Source organism: Ahaetulla prasina, chromosome 1 (genome assembly GCF_028640845.1).
Source record: "Ahaetulla prasina isolate Xishuangbanna chromosome 1, ASM2864084v1, whole genome shotgun sequence".
Taxonomy (NCBI): domain Eukaryota; kingdom Metazoa; phylum Chordata; class Lepidosauria; order Squamata; family Colubridae; genus Ahaetulla; species Ahaetulla prasina.
The window spans coordinates 259834409-259857889 of NC_080539.1; the positions used below are offsets into that span (position 1 = coordinate 259834409).

The 23481-nt window shown below is 36.5% G+C and overlaps 1 protein-coding gene across 1 annotated transcript in view; it reads right to left on the minus strand.

The window, feature by feature from the left end:
* Positions 1-4920: 4920 nt before the first annotated feature.
* LRP5 (LDL receptor related protein 5) overlaps positions 4921-23481 on the minus strand; it is a 134046-nt gene continuing 115485 nt past the window's right edge. The window contains exons 17-23 of the mRNA XM_058156563.1: positions 20798-20923; positions 16172-16408; positions 14542-14670; positions 12673-12906; positions 11961-12100; positions 11219-11316; positions 4921-10498 (exon numbers count right to left, since the gene is read on the minus strand). Coding sequence (XP_058012546.1) covers positions 10237-10498; positions 11219-11316; positions 11961-12100; positions 12673-12906; positions 14542-14670; positions 16172-16408; positions 20798-20923 — 1226 coding nt within the window. The 3' untranslated portion in view covers positions 4921-10236. The remainder of the gene's footprint in view (positions 10499-11218; positions 11317-11960; positions 12101-12672; positions 12907-14541; positions 14671-16171; positions 16409-20797; positions 20924-23481) is intronic.

The following is a 23481-nucleotide window of genomic DNA, read 5'->3' on the forward strand; positions in this document are numbered from 1 at the left end:
ACATGAAAATTTACGGTTATAAAAATAAGATACCTATTTTTATAAATGAGGCAGAAAGAAGACAAATTTATTTGCTTACAGCCAGCTTATTCTCCAAGGGAGAATAAAATTATTCTCCAAAGTTATTTTCCAAATTTCACTTCACACTGTGCTGAGGAAATGAATATTTTTGTAGGGTATGAATTACGATTCAAGTGTCACATGCATTAACCAGAAACATCCCATTAAACTTGTTCTGTTCAACAAATCATTCTCACATTTTAGTTTTGATGAAAGCAAACTTATCTTAAAACAGTTTAATGTTAATGTTCTGTTCCAGATTTTTTCGCCTTTTCAATTGGCACCAAATGTATTTTTTAGGAATGTATGGTTGTGATCCGAGACCCTATTGAAAACTTTCCTGTAAAACAGATCCCCAAGGCACTTTTGTGTGTGAATGTGTGTGCAGCCTTTCTGCAAATACACAGCATTTTATTGAACTTTGATATTCTATGTTGTGACAGACAGAGTGTTCATCTTTTTTGGAAAATTGCGACTTTTGAAAAATGGGGTACTGGGTGGATATGTTAAATACTGCTTGAGCACTTAAAAAGAGTAGCTCCTTCACAAATAAATTTTGCAGGGAATTCCATCTCCAAAGCACCCATATTAGATATAAGAATCCTCAGCAACACCAGAGGCATTTAATATGTGTATATCAATAACAATCCATAAAAGAGAATGCGGTGAAAACCTTTGTGGGGCGGGGAGCAATAGAAAAAAATGTTGTGGCTTGTGCAACAGAAAGATGCAGTTTCCCAGCAGAAGAAAATTACAGATGTATGGGAGCCCTATGTTATGAACTAGAAATCTTTTTGTAAAAAAAGAAGGTAAATACGATTGCACAAAATCCTTTATTTGGGGTTCTGCAGCATGACACTTTCCCTATGGGCTGGCCTACTTTTCCAGCCAAACTGACCCAGGGACATCTTTGATATGGGTGATGGGAGCTACATTTAATGAACACATCAGGGTGGGAGCAGAGCAGCTGGCAAATTAAAGCAAATAATTAGTTGTAAATCACAATTCACGTGAGCACTGTAGTAACTTTTTCACTGCCATGAATCCACAGCATGGTCTCTGAAGGGAGCTGCGGACGATCTGAAGTTTTTTTCTTCAGTAGTTGTTTTTGCTGAGAAGAACAGGATAAACCCAAAATGGATGCTTGGATCAAGGCAGAACAGGCAGTTCCAAAGCTGTCTGCAGGCAACGGTCAGAACAGACACTGGCAGGTTTCCTGATAAAAGGCATGCTCAAGTAAAATTATTTCCAGATGTCATAAAATGGCATAGAAAAGAGCTACAACCTGCAAGCAAAACATATCCAGCCAATAGCCAAGCTTAACATGGGAGGTGAAAAAAACCCCCAAATTTGCAAAGGGGATGAGAGAGACTTAAGGGTACGCTGCTTTTCAGAAAACATCTGAATTTTAAAATAACCTATTGGCTAATCAAGGGCAGCCATTCCTGTCAGTGGAACAAATAGAGCATAGCAAAATGATGAATCTTGAATCTGGATGGCTATAGAAAGTACTGGCTTGGCACACCATCCCTTTGCTGAAGGTAAAGAAGCCAAAATACAGTTTTTTAAAAGCAGAATCTTTAATCTTCTCTATTAAGTCAACAGAACCTGCATTTGCCCCCATCATACACCCCCTCACCCCCACCCACAGCAGTCCATTTGCTGCCTCCGTTCAGGTTGCTGGAATTTGGCTGCAAAAATGGCCAGTTTTCAATAGCACATTTTTTCCTCTTTCTTTGCAAAAAATATTGGTAGGATTTTCTGTCCTTCAAACACCAACCCAGAGGCTTCAAGTGATTCTTCTAAAGCTCAGACCATATTGGGAGACTGTTTCTTTTTAAAATTATATAAAGGAAAGAATATTGTTGTTGATATTGTTTCTGGCATGCCCTTTCTGATTAAATTGTCACATCACCAATTGGCCACCTGCAGTTCTCTGTCCTCTGATCCATCAGAAGTTGCCCATCCCTGCCAGGCATTTTCTAAATCAGTCCAATTTGAAATCAGTTCCAAATTCAAGACAAAGTGGTTGCCCACACTTACACTGCCATTCATTCCCAGGACTGGAGAGCAGGGTCAAAAGGATTCAGCATATAGGTACTGTATAGATACTACCTCAGCTGATAAAAGAGAATGGCCAGGAGGTAAAGAAATAATAAGAGAGATTAGGGAAGATAGTAAAAGGTCATCCACAAGAGAGAAGCTAGATTTCTTATCTGTTGGGCTCTACCCATTGCCTAGAAACTACAGTAATGGAAACCGCTGTGTGGTTTTTATATGTACAGTATATTAAGCAGCCATGTCCTATTTACTTACGGGACCGTCTACTGCCGGCCTCTATCTCCCAGCGTCCGGTGCGTTCCCACAGAGAGGGACTCCTCAGGGTGCCGTCAGCCAAACAATGTCGACTGGCGGCCCCCAGGGGGAGGGCCTTCTCTGTGGGGCTCCTACCCTGTGGAACGAGCTCCCCCCCGGGCTTCGACAACTACCTGACCTCGGGACCTTTCGCCGCGAACTTAAAACTTATTTATTCCGTTTGGCTGGACTGGCTTGATTTTAAATTTTAAATTTTAAATTTTAATTGTGGGTTTTAAATTCTGTAATTTTTATGGGGTGTAAGATTATTTTAATTTTTTTGGCTAATTTTGAATCAGTTTTTTAAGGGTTGTTTTAATTATGGTGTATGTTTCTGTTTGTATTTTATTTGCCTGTTCACCGCCCTGAGTCCTTCGGGAGAAGGGCGGCATACAAATTAAATTATTATTATTATTATTATTAGTCATTTGGGGCTCTTATAATGAATAACAGGGCTGTGAGCAGTGACAGATGACCACCTAAAATTAGCAGAACTCAGCAGCCTGGAGTAAGAAGAATTTATGTTGTCATTCTGTAAAACACAGGAGGGAAATATTTTTTTTTATTTATATAAGAATCACTGCTCATTTTCACAAACCTTCCTGTATAATTCTTTGGACACTTGCCGGTTTTCATAAACCCCATCCTAGCAATTTAATTCGTGTCTAGAATCTGTTTTCAACAGTAAATACATTTGAGCACAAACCATTTAGATTCAAGAGGCTGAATAACACATATCGTCTCTAGTAGCAGAAAGAAGTAGTAGTAGTAGTAGTAGTAGTAGTAGTAATAATAATAATAATAATAATAATAATAATAATAATAATAATAATAATAATAATGCTGCATATATTTTCTGGATAATGGCTTTAAAGCTTTCAAAAACTATTTTAAAATATTCAATAAATTGTATTAAATTTGCTTGATGTGAAACAAAAAGACTGCTAGTTTTCCCTCAGGCACAGGAGCTGGGTGGCTGACTGTGGGCCAGGCCCTGAGTTGTTGTAGATAGTATGAAGGAATATTATGTATGCCTTGAGTTGTACAAGTAAAGATGGAATATAAATCTCATAAATAAAGTTTAAAAATATTTTTTGGTGCTGGTCATTTGTATAGAAAGACAAATTAAGCACCACGTGTTAGTTAAAGGAGGCAGTTTGGCATAGTGCTTAAGGCAGCAATTAGAAACCAGGGGACTGTGAGCTCTATGTCAGGGTTCCAAGGAACACCCCCAACAAAATAAAGCTCTGAGGCTTGAGGTTCCTCAGAGCTCCAATTTATTAGAGGTGTCATGTTGGCACAGCTGGGAAAACCCGAAACTGAAAGCTTCCAGGTTTTCCACACCCAGTTGACAGTTCACAGCCCTACCCCACACCCATAAGTTCATCACATTGTCCAATCAACTCTTCACACTCAACTGGATACAATCTTCAGGCAGTCTATATCAGATGCAGGCAAACGTCCCTGAATACGGAATGTTGTTATGACTAACTTTCTACCACTCCAACAACAACCCCTCCCCAACTTCCCCAGGTAAAATATATGTGGCAGTTAAGAAGCAAAAAGAAAATTGCCTTCCAAAACTGACACTCTAATCCCATTTTAGGATGAAGCCATCTGGGTGACCTTGAGCCATTCATTCTCTCAGCTCCAGGTAGGAGGCAATGGCAAGCCACTTCTGAAAAAATTTGCCAAGAAAACTGCGGGACTCCGTCCAGGCAATTGCTAAGGTTTCACTGCTGACCCAAAGGCACAAAAAAAAAAGAAAAAAAAGGAAAAAATAATTTAAAGAATGAATTTTGTGGATCAGTTCTGACCTGCAGCAAAGAAGCTATTCATTACAAATGTCCTTCGTAATTTGGAGATTATTCCAAAATTCTAGGTGTTGCATATAAGGAGTGGGCACCACAATGCAAATTGCTGAGGTTCTATGTATATAACTGGAATGTAAAAGCTAGGACATTGCTATAAAATATTTTCCAGAGGTAACAAATATTACTAATTTCAGTATATGTTCCTGCTTATGTAACATATTCCTACACTTTCATTATATCTAAACTTCAGGAGCATAAAACTGGAAAGCAATGAAAAACAATGTACAGCAATGTACTCCAAGTTGTTAAAGTTTAGTTCTAAAAGTAAGACATTTAAATAAAAATTTAAAACCCCACATCTATAGTACTACAGGTTGCAAAGTCAGAAATTGTCTTCTTTTTAAAGTGTATAACTCAGTCAAAGATACACATACAGGTATTTTTGATTCCCAGAGTATTAAAACTATGCTTTTTTTACTACTGTAAAATTAAAAAGACAAACAAGTATTGGGCTCTGTTTTATTGTTGGCAAAGGGGCTTTTGCATGTCCTGTATATTGGACATTAATATGACAAAAGGCTATTGCAGCTGCCCAATTAATATTCAAAATAGTGATTTTGGTAAAGCTTGTGCTGATGATATAAATGTCAATATTATTGTAGTAAAAATTAAATGGAATTCCAGTCCTTAGGAAAGTACATTAAACTAATTTAATAACAGAGATTTTGTTACATAATTTTACAAAAAATTATACCAATAGCATATTTAGCATCCATAAAATATAAACAGTGAAATGAAAAGGAGCACATTGGGTGTCTTAAAAGCTCCCAATTTTGTAATTTCTGGGTAAAAAATTCTCCCAGATTTCTCTGAAATATTTTCTTAAAAAAAAACAACCAAGCACAACTCTCTGTAAAATCACATAATTAGTGACATTGCATTAACATATACAAACAAGCTTAGTCCCACCATCCTGTGAATGCCTTAACTTGGAATGAGTTGAACACAATAAGTATTTGCAACACCATGCTTGATGAGAAGCTAACAAATGGAGCAAATGAATAAAAGGTTGCTTCGTTTTTAAGGCTTTGTTATCATCTGCCCAAGTCAATATGCTAGGCTGTTTAAAAAGACCAAAGGCACTTTTTCTCTGTGTGACAAACTGTGTCTACAAAACGGTATATGAATATAAAGCTAAAATATTTAGGAGGTTTGCAGAATACACTTTACAATATAAATATAAAACAGATCAGCATGAGTCTATTGTAACAATTCTTGGCAATATCTGCATATTTTCATGTACATTTACATTACATTAGCAGCAACTGCAAAATATTTAGATACAATACAGAAAGCAGCCTGGGTTTCATTTCTAATTAGAATGCCCTCCGAGTTATGTATATATAACAGTAAAACACAACCCACTTAAAAATGTAAGTTGCCAGGTTGCATCCAATGATTCCCCCCTTTCATGTTCCCACCAAACTGGGATGAGCCAGTTACTGCTTCTCCTGTTCTTCCGCCCCTCTCCACTTTTCCATAATTGGTTAGTCTGCTTCCCTCATTCTTAGTGCAATGACCAAGAAGATCCTATGGGAAAGTTCACATATTGCAATAGCCCATGAGATGATTAGGTTTGGTTTACTGCAGTGGGCGAACCATTGTGATTTGTTAAATAATAGTTTATAGCTTAATGTTCTGTAAAATCAGCCACCTATGGTTTATTAAAAGATAAATGATTTAATGTGAGCAGTGAAATATTGTGTTGTGTCCCACAACACAAAAAGTAGATATATAATAGGCCCTGAGGAGAAAAAAGAAATTGGAAAAACTGTTAGCTGACTTTTCCTCTAGTTGAGCTCAACAGGCTCAAAAATAAAGGAGGATTCACAAGTTTGTAACTTGGCAAGCCTAATTTTGCTCCATTTTAATCCAGGCCCAATAGTTCTTATTCATTATTTAATAAAATCAATTGTTTTTCGCCTAATTGCAAATAGCTCAATTACATTATTTACAAAATATTTTCAACAAATATTATTTTACAAATTAAATTTGACACCACACTCTGCTTTCCATCCAATACCCCAGCCACCTACATCCACACATAAAATTGGCAAAGGAAACTTCCAGGGAACTGAGCTCCATATCTAAAGGTGCTTAAATACTTTTCAAACAAAGACTTTTGATATGTTGTATATTAAGACCAGCATTTCCTTTCAAAAAGCCTTATTTGTCTTAACGTGTTAATTGCTAAGAGCAAGCTCAATCTCAGGTCCAGATCAATAGTTACTTTCAGTGACTTATGGATTTTAAAAACTAATGTTCATGAAGATGGATCTAAGTGGACCCAAACAAACATCAGCTACAGGGATTAGGTATCCAGTAAAACCCAGTCTGGCTGGAAGAGATATGCTAGTTAAGATTTCACCAACATTAACACACTTTTGAAGAGCTAAAACATTCAAATCAATTTCCCTAGGGTAGTGAGATGCCACACACAGCCACTAACCAATGGTAAGTCAATATAAGGAAGTTAACCTTTGACACTGCACTATGGTTAGACCTGAACAAGAGTTACTTGCTCCTTAAATTTTAATAAAGCCAATCAATTACATTTACATATATTCACATGTATTGTATTTAGAATATAAAGATAGGGTTCATATTCATGGGGCTAAGTCATAATGTGATTTGGTTTGGACCTAGCTTAAACCAAGCAACTGTAGTTTATTCAATCATAGTTAAGCAAACTATGGCTTAAAAAAATAAGATCCAAAGCATTTAGGCCCCCCTCCCAGTTTGATATCATTCGTAACTCTTTGGTAACATGATGCCAGACTAGGATGTCTCTTGAAAGCCAAAATTACAATCAACAGTTTACGTGGTATCATTTCAAAATAGCTTGTAAAAAATTAGAATTAATCTCCACACTGATTCATGATTTGGTAAACTGTATCTTTTTTCCAACAGAAGAAAACTGAACTGTGAAGTCCTTTGTGCTCTCTAAGCATGGTTGTTTACTTGCAGATGTTTCATTACCAGACTAGATAATATTATCAGTGCTAGTTTAAATGTGCTCTCTGTATATGTACAGTAGCTTGCCCTGCCAGTGTTGGTGGGAATGTAGTTTTCTCCTTGGTAATGAATTGTCTACAAGCAAACAACCAAGCTCACAGTGTAATTTTTTATGTAATTCATTGAGACCTATGTCAAAAAAGAAATGGATAATATCATAGCCCAGAGTACTTCTGATATCAGATATTTTAGCTAAAATCCTGGATTGGAGAGAGAGAAATAATTTAAAGTAATGAAAATGTGATAATTATTTCTTGGTAAGATATTTCTGATTTCACTCAATTCTACAACAACTCCAGCTGGGCAGATCTAATAATTTATTTTAATTTAGTGGGATGTTTCCCAATTAACATGATAATCAAGAAAGCAGAATATTTAATTTTCCTGATTAACACAGATTTACAATAGCAAGCAAAATAAAAATATTCAGTATTATAGCCGTAAGTATTATAGTACTCTGCTCACATTGGTAGCATTAGTTATATCACTGCTTAAAGTATCCAATTCACCACTGAATACAGTACAATATTTTCAGCAAGCAGATTAATATTACCAATGGTTGTTTATTGTTCTTTTAAAAAATAAACTATTCATTCAAATTTTAATGTGCAGTGTATTTTAGACAACAGAAACCTGGCAATGGTAAATCAAAGCATGCAATGTTAAGAATTAAAGGGTATCTTTTTATAAATGCTAGACAAAAGGTTAAAAGCAATTATAAAACAAATTAGTGGATGCAAATCTCTTGACAACTATGTATGTGTATGTGTGAGCACACACACACACACGTACAAACTTTATCTGTAACAAAGCTAGAAATGGAATCCTAGAATTAGAAGAAGCTAGCTTTATTACCTTCCCACCCAATTTGAGTTACTAAGGATTGCTTTTTTAAAATAGTACTATGTGTACTATTTAATTACTATTTAATTTAATTTTAAATCATAGTAACATTTTAAAATGTTACTATGATTTAAAATTAGTATGGAATGTTATGATTTTTGAGCTGAGCACTCTAGATGCATTGTTATGGACTATTTTTGTGCTAGACACGAAGGCAATACACCCAAATACCTTCGACCTCCCCAAAGTATTCAGGTAAGGATATTTTTGCATACAAATAATTAATTCTAATTTTTTATCTCACATATTAAATTTGGAAAGAAAAGTAAAATGGCATGACTGCAAAATACAAGTTTCTTGAGAGATCAGAATTCTCCTGTACTCAGAGATCCCAGTTGCAGGTCCTCAGAATTAAACCACCATATCCAAACAATTAGGAATAGACTGATGAGAACATATTCAGAAATAACAGAGAGATCAACCTCTACCTTATTAATAAGCTTGGAAAAAGTGGCCAGGGGTTGGAGAAGTCTCACCTCACACTTGGCCAGAAATGCTTGCTAAAACCCAGCTATAAATGTAAAGCAACAATTTTCATCTTTGTCAATGATTTGGCTGTCAAAAGCCAGCTGCACCTGCTGTTATGCAGCTGTGAAAACATACTGTAATTTTGGCTTTTCCCTCTTTTTCCAATCATATTTCATTATTTGTTCACATCACAGTCTCCTAATTCTACAAGCTTTCAAACATTCTGTGTGAGGTAATCAAACCAAAGCACAAGCACAGTCAGTAATGCGAGACGTGCTTTGCTCATTTTCTTCCTGACCTATGATGAAAAGCACCTTTCTTTCTGGATTTAATGATCTTTTACTGAATTCTATCTCTGATTATTAGGATCCTTACTCCTTTGTCCTCTCTCCCTCCCTCCCTCTCTCTCTCATATTATATATAGAAGGTTAGAGAGGGTAAAATTTGGATTTTTACCCAGTGGAGAATATGGTGGCAGTGTATGTTATGTTTTAAAATGAGAAAAGGTTGCTTTTTTCTGTACAACCAGGGGCCTCTGTAGACACCTATTCAAGAAATATCCAATTTGGATGAATAGTTTTGCTATTCAGTGAAATCTTTATAAACTGTTTTTAATTGATGAAACGTGTTTTAATTTTGATAGATTTTTTTAAAAAGAAATTTTCACCGGATGTGAGAGAAAAAGAGACTTTGAGAGATTACATTTTTCTAAACTATTTTAATCTTTCAGAAAATTGATTCATTCTTTTTTTCTACTTTTCATTTCTATTTCTGTCATGACCACTACCTCCTTTCCTCCCTCCTCTCACCTCCAAATATCCTGATCTGTATTGGGGGCCTTTCGAGAAGATAAAACATGAAGCAGTGCCTTGAATTTGACAGACTCGTAATAGAAGTGTGATGCGTCCAATAGGACTGAATGCTTATTTTAATTTGGGAAGAAGTAGTTCATGATGAATAATGTAATAAATCTAAAATCTATTCTAGAAGTTCACTTTTTTTATGCACTAACTCTTTTGGAAAGTGAATGATGGAATAAAACGAAAGAAAGATAGGAAGCCCATTTTTGTGGTTAAGTACCTAGGATCAAGTATTAATCCATACATACAGACACACACACATATACATACATACACAGACACACAAAAATTTCCCTTGTGTGTATTTCAAATAACATCATCATTCATTCATTCATACATACTTCTTCTTGCCTTTTATATTATTTAAAATAACTTGGCACATTCCCCTTTATTGAACCAAAAGATGATTTCAAAATGTTCCAAGCATATTATTTTCTGCTTCTCACCTCCTTTGGAGGTCAATTTAAAAGTTGTAACTTCAATGCAAAGGCAAATTATGGCACAAAAGAATGGATTATTAAATTAAAAAAAATCAACATAAATATCACTTTGCTGTACAATTTTCACAGCCCAGGCCCATTCATTTTTATTCACATTTTTATAAGTTCCCACCCCATTTTAGATCATAAAATATATATTTAAAATCTTTGTTCATATTTAAAAACATATTTACAGAAAAAGACAAGTCCTTTCTGTTAAAATCATGAAGAGTCTGTACAAGGAGATGGAGGAGGGGGGTAGAGGTGGAAGTAGCTCCTCTCGGTAGCTGGAGATGGTGGGCAGCTTTCCTCTGCTGACATATACTGGCTGCGAGGAGTAGGAGGAGGTGGATAAGGATCTGAGTCTGAGTTTAAGTCGATGTAGTATTTGTTGGCTTTCCACCGGCTTGTGGTATAGTCACTGTCACATACATCTGTGCTGCAGGGGGTAGTTGGTGGAGCAATCCCTCTGATAAGATAAGGCCTAAAATACAAAATATACATTAGTAGCATTGTAGCAAAATTCTGCTGGCTGGGAAAGGTCGAGACTTTCCACTTCTTTTTATCTGCAGCAAATTAGCCATCAATAGACACATAGAGAACATCTACATACGATGCAAAAGAGATCATCAGCATACCAAAAAGGGAACAAAAAGACCCCCAAACATGTCCCCAACAGCAATCAATACCCAGATGAGCATTGATTAACACCAATACCAGACTAACAATCAAGAAGTAAACAATATTTCCCAATCAAGGAACTGCCAAAGAAGCTAACAGTAAAACAGCTCAACCAAAGAACCTCCAAGATCTCTACCCACACTGGCAGGGGAACCCACTAGAATATAAACTGAGAGTAAACCCCACTCCCTACTAGAACTGATGATGTTACCTAGGTTGGGTAATGGAACAACCAAGTAGAGAGAGCACCAAGGACCCCTCATACTGGGGTCCTTGGTGCTCATGTTTTTCTGAGCAGTTTAAAAATGCATGTCCATGTTAAGCCCAATCACGAAGCCTTATTTCCCAGTTCGAAGATTCCCCCAGTCAAACTGTACAAAGCTGACAACTGGAGCAGTTTTATTAGAAAAAGAAAGTATTCTTTATCCAAAGCTGTTATATAAGCAAAGTAAGAAACCGATATTTAGAAACGAAGAGTTAAAGAATCTGCCAAATGATTTTGGAATCTGCCAAATGATCTTACCTGTAAGACCTTGTTGTTGATGGAATGTTTGAAGAATAAAACATTTCTGTGTTATAGAGGGAGCGATCTGTAGCTGGTGAAGGTGGTGGATTCAAAATCTATGTGAATGTAAAATGAAATAGTTTAATAATGTCCAATGGGAGCTATTTCTATCAATGAAATCGTTTGAGATGCCTGAGGACAAGTGGGCCTTCTGTGTTTTCTTTGGGTAATAATCTAAAAGACCATACTATGAGAATCTGTTTCAAATCCAGATGTTTTTCTAAAACAATGGGACCATTCTATTAATGCGCCACCATTTAGAGTTATATAAATAAATAAATGTTCTGCTAATTATTACATTAAGGAATCAGCGTACATTTTATAGTAATTTATTTCCATGAAATAACTTGGAACTCCAGGATAAGCAGGGACAGCTGTTCTCCACAATTTTACCATAGTCTTTTCCAGGAGTGCCATCAAAGATGCATTTTCTTAAACATAAATGTTCAAGTTGGGTATATGTGACAACAGAGAACCATTCCCCAGCTCCCATCAGCTATTGGTATGTCAAGGCTGACTGAGAAGAAATTGAGATCTTTGAGCCCAATCTAACTTCCTTAAGTTTGATTCAAATTTCATGTTTGCATGATAGCAGCTCCTCCCTCCTCAACAACTATCTAGCTAAGTGTGCTGTTCAAGCAGAACTAATAGGAACTGAAATCATAATTGCAACATGGCTTATACAATTTTCAACACTTACCTGTGGATAAAATGTGGCTTTTGTACTGGATGAACTACTAGAGGAAGCTCCAGTGACGTGGTTTCTGTCATAAAGAGGGGCACCACTGCTTCCACCCATTAGGCTCATGGAGCTAATCATGGATTTTCCACAAGAGATGCCTATATGGATAGAAGAAATAAAAATATACTTATTCAGTTATATACTCACTGAAATTTACCAAAGCAATTACTGTGGTAAAAGATGTCTATATGGGCTGCAGAATCTTGGTTTTATCACAAGGCTTTAAAAAAACACAATCCCTTTAAATTTTCAAATGCAGGAATTCTTTCCTACACAAACTTGAACATTTTATTAAATATTAGAATTTAAAAGATCTCTGCACAAGCAATACATACCCTATAACACATACAGTTCTGCATCATATCTACAAACAATCCTATTCAAAGCATACTACTCATGCAGAGGATATGGCTAAAAGAATAATAAAAGATCTCAAATTCTGAGCACTGGCATTCCAAAGGAAGCTAGAGTCCACTTCAAAATATTGCCCTTCGTTCTATTTTCGAAGATTCTAAAATAGTAGTTTGGCCGGAGATTCAACAGCAGGAGCAATATAATGAAGATCATCATATAACCACAGCCAGTTGTTATTTAGCATGTGGCAAAGTAAAAAAACAAAACAAAATCTGAAGAACATGATAGGAATACATAGAGGAACTGTTACTATTACCTGTAAAAGTCCCATGCTGAGAACTCCCTGGAGCAATGAAATTTAAGGGGACATGAGGGGTCCCGCTGACATACTCATGTGGAAAGGGTCCATTAGGCCCAGCGTAACGTTGGCAAACCACACGCTGGCAAACAAAATACATGCCTCCCATGACAAAAAGGGTAAGAATAATTCCAATCACAGGCCCAATAGCATTACTGTGGGGTCCAGAATCATTAGAGGATTTAATTTTTTCTGTAAAAAAGAAAAGAAAAGAAATTAGAATTCTATCTCCTCCTTTTTAACAGCCCTACAAATGTTAGTATAAAAACAGTAGAGGGCCTTTTTGGCACAGGCTTCCAGTTAACAACATAACTAACAACATAATCCAGACATGGCTGGTGGGATTTACATTCTAAGTAATTTTTCAGTTTTGTGAGTTACCAGTAGGGGAGTTCAGTTGTCATCTCTGATGTTGTAGATTTTGGCTGAAAAGGTTCTCCTCTATAGAATGTAATACTGTTGGAACAATTTCAAGTTTCCAGTTTGTCCCCAAAGTTTATATCTATCAATAGCCCACTACTGCAAATCGTGTGCAGATTGGTGCTTCCAATCCTAGATGACTTTGGGTCATCCCCTATGTGCAAAGGTTCTGCAATCACTGTGGGTGCTTATTTTTCTGTACAAATGGCTAAAGCAACTAATTAATGTCAAAAGAAGTTTTAACAATGTGTGCAGTGCCAAAAGGGTAGCATTTGTTGAGAAGGATCAGCAAATAAGGAGAGTACAAAGGACAGGAGCCTGTTAGAAATAATATTTGTATTAAAAGTTTGTAAAAATAAATACTAAAAGTTTACTTCCACCTCCACCTTCTGCATAAATACATTTTCTCCTGTCACCTCGTATCAGCTGTCTAGTATAATAAGCCAGATGTTGCCTTCCTTTTATCATCTTTTTACAAATCACAGTAAATGAAGCTTTCAGTAAACTTACTAGCAAGACACATACACATACCTTTGCACTGAAACATTGTGCAAAGGAAGAAAGATGTGGACCCTCAACTGTATCATCTTTCCTGGTTTGAGAGTGACACCTTCCCACTTTCACAACGTCTACTTTAGCAACTTTTGTCAACTAGCAGAGTCCACACGTGTCTCCTTTGACTATAACCCAACTATAACACATTGATAAGGGTCTCCTCAAACCTGGAACCAATCTAACATCACTTAGGAGCCCCAAAGCTTTAATATATTGAAAGGAGCATTCAAATAGAATAGCCAGTTCAATTCCTTTTACAACATTCTGGAGGTTATTTGAGGGCTGCTACCTTTAAGTATTTTTTCCCTCAACCCCAACACATACAGAGGTTCTAGAGCTGCAAATACAGAATTATTATCAAACCATCTACAGTTAGAAAATGGCATTTATGGTTAGCATAAATGATTCAGGGATTAAAGCCAATCTGAACATCCACCAAAGGCCCAGGGGGACAAGACGGAATTGCATCTGCTTTGGCCTTTTGATAATAGCTTTATTTTACACAGTTGTTTTTTCACAGGATGTGGATTTGGCTACATCTGAAGAAAGAAAAATGACAGCTTTATGAAAACTGCCAAGCACCATTGAAGAGTACTACATTTCAAGGACAGAAGTATTAAGCCTTGGCAATAGTAAATAACTATATTTGCTTTTCTAGACTCAGAGAATAAACAGTGATCCCTGGATCCAAACTTGCCTTTACGAACTGATAGCTTCCAATAGTGTTGGGCTGAAAAGCTTCAGAATTTCCTAGCTGTTGGCTAAGTTGGCTGGGAATTCTGGGAATGTTAGCCCAACACAAATTGTGTAAAGATAATTAACAATAGGAGGCCTTTTACAATACTAACTTACCGGTAAAAAGTGTCTTATCACAGAAAAGTTCATCAGAACCATCAATGCAGTCCGGAAAAGAGTCACACTGCTGTTTTTTGAGAATACACTGGCCATTGGCACACTGAAAGTGATTCTGGAGACAAATAGCTGTGAGGGGGTGGGTGGGACGGGAGACAATCACCAAACAATTTTTAATACCATCAAGTTAAATCAACCAAAACTAAACAAAATAATAAACACATCACTTTCTTCAAAACAGCAGTTATTTTATAAGCCTCCAAGAACCACAAATAAACATTATACTCGGTCCTCTTGAAATCAAGCATTTGGCAGAAAACATAAATGTAAACCACTCACAGTCTTCTGTTAAGCACTGAAGATATGGGAGGATGAACTATCATAGCGTCAATGTAGAGTTTACTCTAATCCCTTAAAACAGGGATGAACAACCCATTTGTGGCTTGAGAACACAATTTTTAAAATGTAGGGGGGAAGAAAGAAAAGAAGGCTATGAGGAATGTGACAAGGATGGCCTGGCATCATTTAAGAGTGCATAAGCAAATAATTTAATTCTACTTTTGGAATGGGTGTTTTATTTAACAAGAATATAAAAATAAAACTCAATAATGAATTATTGCTATAGGCAGTGACTTTTGATTAATTAATTTGTTACATTTGCTTTATTTATATGCTGCTTTTTCTGGAAGGCTCTGGATGGCTAATAATAACTTCACTGAACAAGAAATCTCCTTAACAACAGCAAGAAAAACCCATTTCATTTATTAATGATTCACCATAAAGCAAATGATCAGAAGTATACACTGAAGAAAATGTACAAAACAATTCAAATTTTATGCCTGCATTTGTGGGGGAAAGAAAACCATCATAATTGCTTTCCTGAAAATCAGGAGGGAAAGAGAAGATCTCCATAGGGAAGGCATGCCAAAGTCTGGAAGATTTGATAGGAAATGCTGGCTTTCTGAGGTCTCATCCAGTAGCATTCCTATACAGGACAGGATCTGGAGGACAAACCCTTATTTAATCTTAACGGACATCAGATGAATGTGGGAAAAGACAGGCCCTCAGATAATCTAGACTTGAATCATGTAGGGCCTTAAAAATGAGGACCAGAATCTTGGAATCGCATCCAGATGCCAACCAGCAACAAACACAAGTCCTAAAACAGTCGAGCCATCCAAGAATATTGGGATGTATCCATCACTGTCTAGGACTCTGCATTTTGTATCATTTATAGCTTCCAAATGCTTTCCAAAGGCAGCCCTACGTAAAGTGACTGTAAACAGGGCCCCACAATAAAGACCGCAACTGGAGCATGAGATATAATTAAACAAAAGCCTTCTTGGACACAGCTGCCAGCCCCCAAGTTGCAAACCATCCCTGAATAGGGGAGTGCAATTCCATTCACGGTGAACATCATTTGACCTTGAAATTCAAAGCTAAGACTGTCCTTTCTCATACAAGCCCTGAGAGCTTCCAAGCATTGGATCAGCCCTTCTACCACCTCTCCTGTTTGACCAGGCTGAGATCTATAGGCATATATGTACAATCATAGTTCCACTTTCTTCCCTCATTGCTGAATCTAACAATGTGTATGTGTCTATCGTAAGATAAAGTATACAGCTCTTACTTTCACAATAAGATTCATCAGATTTATCTTGGCAATCAACTTCTCCATTACATCTCAAATGTGCGTCGATACACTGTCCCTTCTCACATTGGAACTGGGTTGCTGAGCAGATGGGACAGTTTTCTTCATCACTCTGATCGTCACATTCTGAAAAGCCATCACAACGCCATGCCATGGGAATGCAATCAATCTCCCCAGTTGCACATGTGAACTGATCCGGGGAACAGGTTGGTGGCTCTGAAAGAATTTTTTTAAGAACTGCATGAAACTCTTCAAAATATTAAATACAACGAAGAATGCACTGTTTTATCTTTGTAAGGCCCTTATACTAGATCCTGTAACATTATGACATTTATTTCAATCAGCCTGAACAATCTCTCTGCCCAGACAACGCAACTCCACCACTTTTACAAACGACATAAAATATGCGGATCCCCCTGAATCAGCGGTGAAATCTGGCCGGATCTATTTGGCTCTTGCGAACCGGCAGCACCAGCGGCGGGAAGCTCTGCCCACCTGCCAGGACATCATTATGTCCCATTTTTGACCCTTTGTGCAGAAGGCTCTGCGCATGCGCAGAAGAGGCGTGTGCACGAAGGTACATGGATTTCACCGCTGCCTTGAATGTATCGAAAATCTGCAATCTATTATTTGGAGGCTATGTTTGGAAATGTTGTCAGTCTCAAAAAGACAACAAATTTCATCCTGCGATTTAGTTTGGAAAACTAGTCCCAAAAGGATCAAATTAAATGTCTAAAAAATAAGTGTCACATATACCATACACCAAGTCTAAATTACAATTACGGTAAGTAATTAACATGAAACACTGTAATTAATAAACTGCAATAAATGAAATGATAACTAAGAAGAATTGTATTTACATAACTAATAAGTAAACTAGCTTTTCCTTCAACTCCCTGTATTGAAATCTGCCTTTCATGAAGAAAGTTAAAATGCATGTGACAGCTACTTACAAAAAACATGTTTGAAAAAAGCCAATTGATAATAATCAAATGTTTTTTGATAGAACAAAATTTTTATAGAACAAATTACAATTAACTGAAATTAATCTGTCTAGCTAATTGATTTCTAATATGAATAACAAGATCTTATTTAAATCCAAAGTTTCCTTAAAACAATCATCACTGAACAAAATTTTGTGCCTTTTTTCTAAGGATTTATCAGCTAATAAGAAAAAAAATGTTCTATGTGACATCTAGAAGAATTTAATTTCACCACTTTCAAAGAGGTGATATTAATTCAGAGCACCTTGAATGGAGAATTGAATGAAACATGTAATGCTGATTTGAGCTACATTTTTCCACACAGAAATCTTGAAAGAGTTTACTCTATTTCCCTTCTATACCTCTTGAAAAAAGATCTTTTCCAAAGGCTGGTATCACAATGGTGAGAATTTCTGCTCTTGTGCTTCTATATGCCTAAATCCAGGACGTTGTTTGATCTTTTTATAAGGCCTTCTTAGATCCCTTGATTTTTAAGGAGTTGAAAATCCACAATAGGTAAACCAGATCTGAGACAATGCATTTTCCCCCATGAAAAATTACACTTGTACACAAGGATTAACTGCTTTATTGAATGCAGTGAGTCACTTGGATCATTATTCTTTAAAAAAGTCACAATAAATTCTCACACACACCCCCATTTTTAATTTGTCTACCACAGTGGGGAAATCCTCTGAAGTTTGCCACTGGTTCGCTGTGCGTAAGTATGGTGCACACCAAACGTATGTTGCGCACGCACAATCACAATGCATGCCAAACGCACCCTGTGCACGCAACCGCAGTGCTCACCAAACACATGCGGTGCGCATGTGCATACACAGTGCATGCCAAATGCACCCTTCACGCAGAAAAAGGAGGCTTAAGAAGGTAAGTAGAACAGCGAGGGAGGGGGAACAGCTATGCCGCGCTATTTAGATTCGCTAGAAAGCAGGACTTCCTGCTTTCTAATGAATATAAATCACGCAGCACAGCTGATTGTCGGAAATACCAGTCTGGATGAATCGGTAGCATTTTTTTTACTACTGGTTCGCCTGAACCGGTAGCTTTTATTACTACTGGTTTGCCTGAACCAGTGCAGACGGGTAGTATTTCACCCCTCGTCCACCATAAAATATCAGGCTCAGTACTTCGGCCCTGAATAGAGTGACTGCAGAGAGAATATATAAGTATATCTATGATAGCTGACAAATCTGAGATACTGAAGATTTCAAATTAAGATGCTAGGAGAAAATACAAGGATAAATATAAAATTATTGTATTAGGAATGGTGTGTAAATGTGAGACTGAGCATACAATAAGAAGAATGCATTTGTCATGAGGAATCTCTCACAAATGGAGAAACATGAGCCAATAAACTGACCTTCTTTCTCCATAGAATAGGATGTAAAACTCCAATACCACAGAGCATGTTGTGGTTGCGAGACAGAAACTGTTTATAAGAGTTCCCCGGAGAGCTCATAGTACAGCAAATGTGTCATTTAAGAGAAAGAAGTATTTTCAAAATAAACTTGAGAAGGGAAGTTTTAAGCTGCAAAGATGGGAGGAAAAAAAAGCCTTCCTGATGACAGGGGATGTTTATTTTCACAGAAAATATAGCTATAAATATTTTGAAAAATGTTTTCTTCCATAAAAGCAAAGAAAGGATATATTGGAATAAAATGGACAAATTTGGACAGTATACATACACTGAAATAGGGGAAACTCAGCTAAAAACATAGCACCATAGTTCTTAATGCTGAGTCGCAAGATATCTATTCTACATAATTCCATTTGTATGTAATTATAACAGCACGACTATGCTATTTGTTTATCCACCCAATTGTTTATCCACCCAAAGTAACAATTTTCAGGATTTTTGAAAAATACATGGAAGCCTTACTTTTGGAATATTAAATATAAACTCAGAAACTAAGTTCCAAGCAGTGACTTATGGCTTAATGTTATATGGAATTAGCTTTGTAAGCTTTGTAAGGAAATTATAATCTATTAAGGCAGTGGTTCCCAACCAGTGTGCCGCGGCACTAAGGGGTGCCGTGAGATCTTTTGAGGGTGCCGGGAACTTTTGAGCTACGGAGATTTTAAATATCTATTTACAGTATTCTTCACAGAGAAATCATTAAATACAACTCACAGACATGTGCGTGTATGTATGTGTTTATATGTATCTGTATCTGTATGTATATTTGTATTCGATTTATGTGACACTCATCTTGTCTAGAAGCCTCTGGGCAGCTTACAAACAGGTTCCCTTAGTTACCTGTGATTCCTTTATTCAGTTAGGAAATACAGGCTAGATCTCATTATCTGCAGTAAAGGAGTTCACATAACCCCGAATCTGCAGACTATTTCTGTGTGGATCTTTTTGTGCATATTATGCATGTTTCAAATGATTATTGGGGCACTGCATACTTTTATAAAATCTTCTTTTCTGTAGTTTTGTTATCCCCAATTTTGAATGAAACCGAGGAATAATAAAGATAGCCTTGTGTAGATTATTTTATTTAAATCCTCAAAGGAAAATGAGAAAGGAAGGAAAACAGGTAAAAGAAACACTGAGGGTAGACGTTATTTACAAACAGGGCCATTTTCAGCGGTATTTAGTACTCCAATCACAGCATTTCCTGGAATGTTTGACTAGTTGCTTCACTCTGAAGAAGTTCAAAGGCACTATTGCACAGAGAATCTCTCTGTATGAACTCCCTTTCTAAACATCTACATGATGTATTGATGAGATCACTTCAAGGGTTCATGGTTTGAATTTGATCACTTGGTTAATAAAACCCATCTCTAGTTTACAACTCATTGAGTGATTCTGAGCAGGTCCTCAATATGGAGTAAAAAACTGGGGTTCAGTCCAGACAAAATAGAGGTTCTGCTGCTCAGCAGACAATCTAATATGAGGTCTGGATGCAATCTGTTTTGGATGGAATAGTTTTAGATTATACTTGTTTTAAGGGGAAACAAATAAAAATGCCCCTTGCTGTTATCTTTTTCCATTGACTTTCTATTTTATTTCACTGAAATACAGAGCCTAAGAAACAATTTTGAATTAGACACCACTACGGTGAGATTTTCTTACAGCATTTCCTCATGATAATGAATAAAAAATCACAACATAGTTATGAAACAGCATAATTATGAAAACAGCAAAATGCACTGCAGTCCTGTGCTTTAGTTAGTGTACATTAGACTCACTATAATTTTTATAAAACTCCCTCCCCACTACAGTACAAATAATATACAGGTCTTGTTAATATATTGTCACAGTTACAGAAAGATTACTATGTATGTAAAAATGGTAGTCAAATTTACCTGCTGAATTTAAGTTGCTCTCATAATCTCATTTGGGTGCAAATACTGCCTGCCAATGGCAAGGGATTGAGTGCATGAACCGGTCAAGCAACGTGGAGCCTTCCCACAAAACGGAGCCCTGTAGATCTCTCTGAGCTTAACTCAAATAATTCTCACATTGTCTGCTACATCTAGGGGGCAGTAGCTGAGGAAAACTGTTCTAGAGCCATGAAGTACAAATACATTTGCCTTGCAAAGCTTGAATGCTTGCCAATCTTTCTTGCAAGAAAAGCTTTTGCTTAAGGCTACTTACCTCCACACGTTAAGAGGTCCTGCAGAAGCACCAAATGAACAGGGCAGGAACACCTTGGAGTTCCATCTCCTTTTGCTATACAGAGGTGTGAACACTTCCCATTATCTCGGGAACATGGGTGGTTTGCTTCATGTAGAGAAAAAGGAGGACAGCAGTTGTTTATAGAATAGGAGAAAAATTCCTAAATATATTACTACTTAAGTACAGGTTGTGCTCATTTAATGACCTTTCAAAGTTACAACAGCACTGAAAAAAGTGACTTAGGAACATTTTTCACAGTTACAACCTTTGCAGACTCCCCATAATCATGGGATTAAAATACAGACGCAAATATGAGAACTGATTCATATTTATGACCGTTGCGGTGTCCCAGGTCATGCGATCTCCTTTTGAGACCTTCTGACAAGCAAAGTCACTGGGGAAACCAGATTCCATAACAACCGGGTTAATAACTTATCAACTGCAGTGATTCACTTAACAACTGTGGCAAAAAAGGTCGTAAAATGGGGCAAAAGTCACTTAACAAATGTCTTATTTAACAAAAGAAATTTTGGGCTCCATTGTAGTTGTAAGTCGAGGACTACTGTAATAGTTTGCTTCACTCTGAAGAAGTTCAAAGGCACTATTGCACAGAGAATCTCTCTGTATGAACTCCTTTTCTAAACAGACACTTACAGACACTTTATTATTGCACCAAATTGTTATATCACAGTTAAACTCTTGGAGGAGGGCAGGTGGGGGAGGGGGTATATAAAGGCAGCAATACGGCATGGTAAAGAGAAGAGGAAAAAAACCCCAAAACACTGCTTTGGAGATTAGAGATGTTCTCAATCAACACTTTTAGACTATTGGTTCAACTGTGCCCTTCTTGTTTCATTTTTAGCAACAAAGCAGACTCCATCTCACTGAAACAAAGAAAGAACCGCAAGCACATCCTTATTATGGTAGATTAGCTGAGGCATTCACTTAAAATTAGTTTCACACCCTCTCCTTTCTGAACTATCTGTTTCCACTCAAACTGGTATAATAGTAATAACTTTAAAAACTATTAGTTTCCTCTGTCCTCCTTTTCCTTTTAAATTGTGGCATTTAGACATGGGGAATAGGGAGGACATTTTTACTGCCTGTATATTATTATTTGAATTTATTTGAATTTAATATATATTTGTATATAATAAATATATTTTATACACTTTACAAATGGTAATAAGTAAATGTTTGCAATACGCATGAAAGAGCAGCTCTTTGAGACCTATTTTAATTTATTTAATTGATATATAGGTTGCCTGTCTTTTTTGATGAAGAATGAGTTTAATCAACTATGGAAAAGATGAATTCCTTTTCTATGTTCTCTGAAGACTGTATGACTTCTAACTATGCATAAAATTCAAGCTGCACAGGATACAAGCTGAAGTAGTAACCTTTCTAGAACTGTGCTCAATGAGATCAAAAGACAGGTGCATTCTTAACTTCCAGCAAGCATGGGGAATTTTATGAGGAAAAAGAACAATTTTTTTGCCTACTTGTTCATTCTAATGTGAAACTTAGAAAATTATCAGAGTTTAGTATATAAACTCATGGTGGCATTAGAACAATCACTGGCTTGTAATACACAAGAAAAGGTCAACATTTTCCAACACATATTCCCTCCCTTTCATATATATATGGTGCTCAACAGCCATTTTTCTTACTTCTAGGAAATTGTGCACAGCCTCTTATAAAAAGGTACCTGCTTGATAATTAAAAGACAAAGGATTAACTTCCTTATTGTATTTTCTGATACCTAGAACTTTGTTGTTGTAACATAATGATTATGGGCAATATACAAGGAAGGAAGGAATGAGAAATCAGTTTTACCATGTAAACAGCCAATTTCTTTAGAAACAGTAGCCCATGCATGTAGGGAGATTTCGTATCATGACAAGTGACTACCAATTACCAAAAGCAAACAAAATCAGAAGATTCTCTCCCAGGGCTGAAGATGGCAAGGGGAATATTTTTTTTTAATCCATTTAAAAAAATTAACAAATTAATCTAGATGATTTCTAGAGAAAAGTTTTGCTGAGTGAAAACAACAAAAAAGTCTTCCTATTCTTAACCTATTCCGAAAACCACTCCTTTTGTGAATGATACCTTCATTCATGCAAAAAGCAGATTTTCTGCTAAATGTATTTTTTCCGTGGATGAAGCATGAATTCTGAGATAATACAATCCACTCTGGATACATCTCCAAATTTAGAGAACTTTGCTCCAATGAACTCTTAGCTAAAGTTGGCATGTTTGTGGCTTCAGAACCACAGTAAAAGGTTTCTAATTTTAGTTTAACTTTAATTTAAAAAGTTCTTGAACATCCCACTAGATCTCAGTCAACAGAAAATACATGAGGTAAAATAATCTCATTTAAGATGAATTATATCAACTATAAGGTTGATATATGTTTTAAAAGGCCTGCCTAGTTTAATTCCTTACACTTACAAATAAAGTTATGAGATATTAATTCTCTTTGGCAGGAACATCCTTTAAGATGTTCACAGTAGCTATTCATTGGAAAAATTAGATTAAATTTCCGCAGGTAAGTGCTCACTGCTGGGTAACTAGATCTAGTTAGATTTCTTTTCTTTTCTCTTACTTCCTGCCTTTAATTTTTATTGCACACTACTTCTTACTCTTTTCCTGGTTTTGCA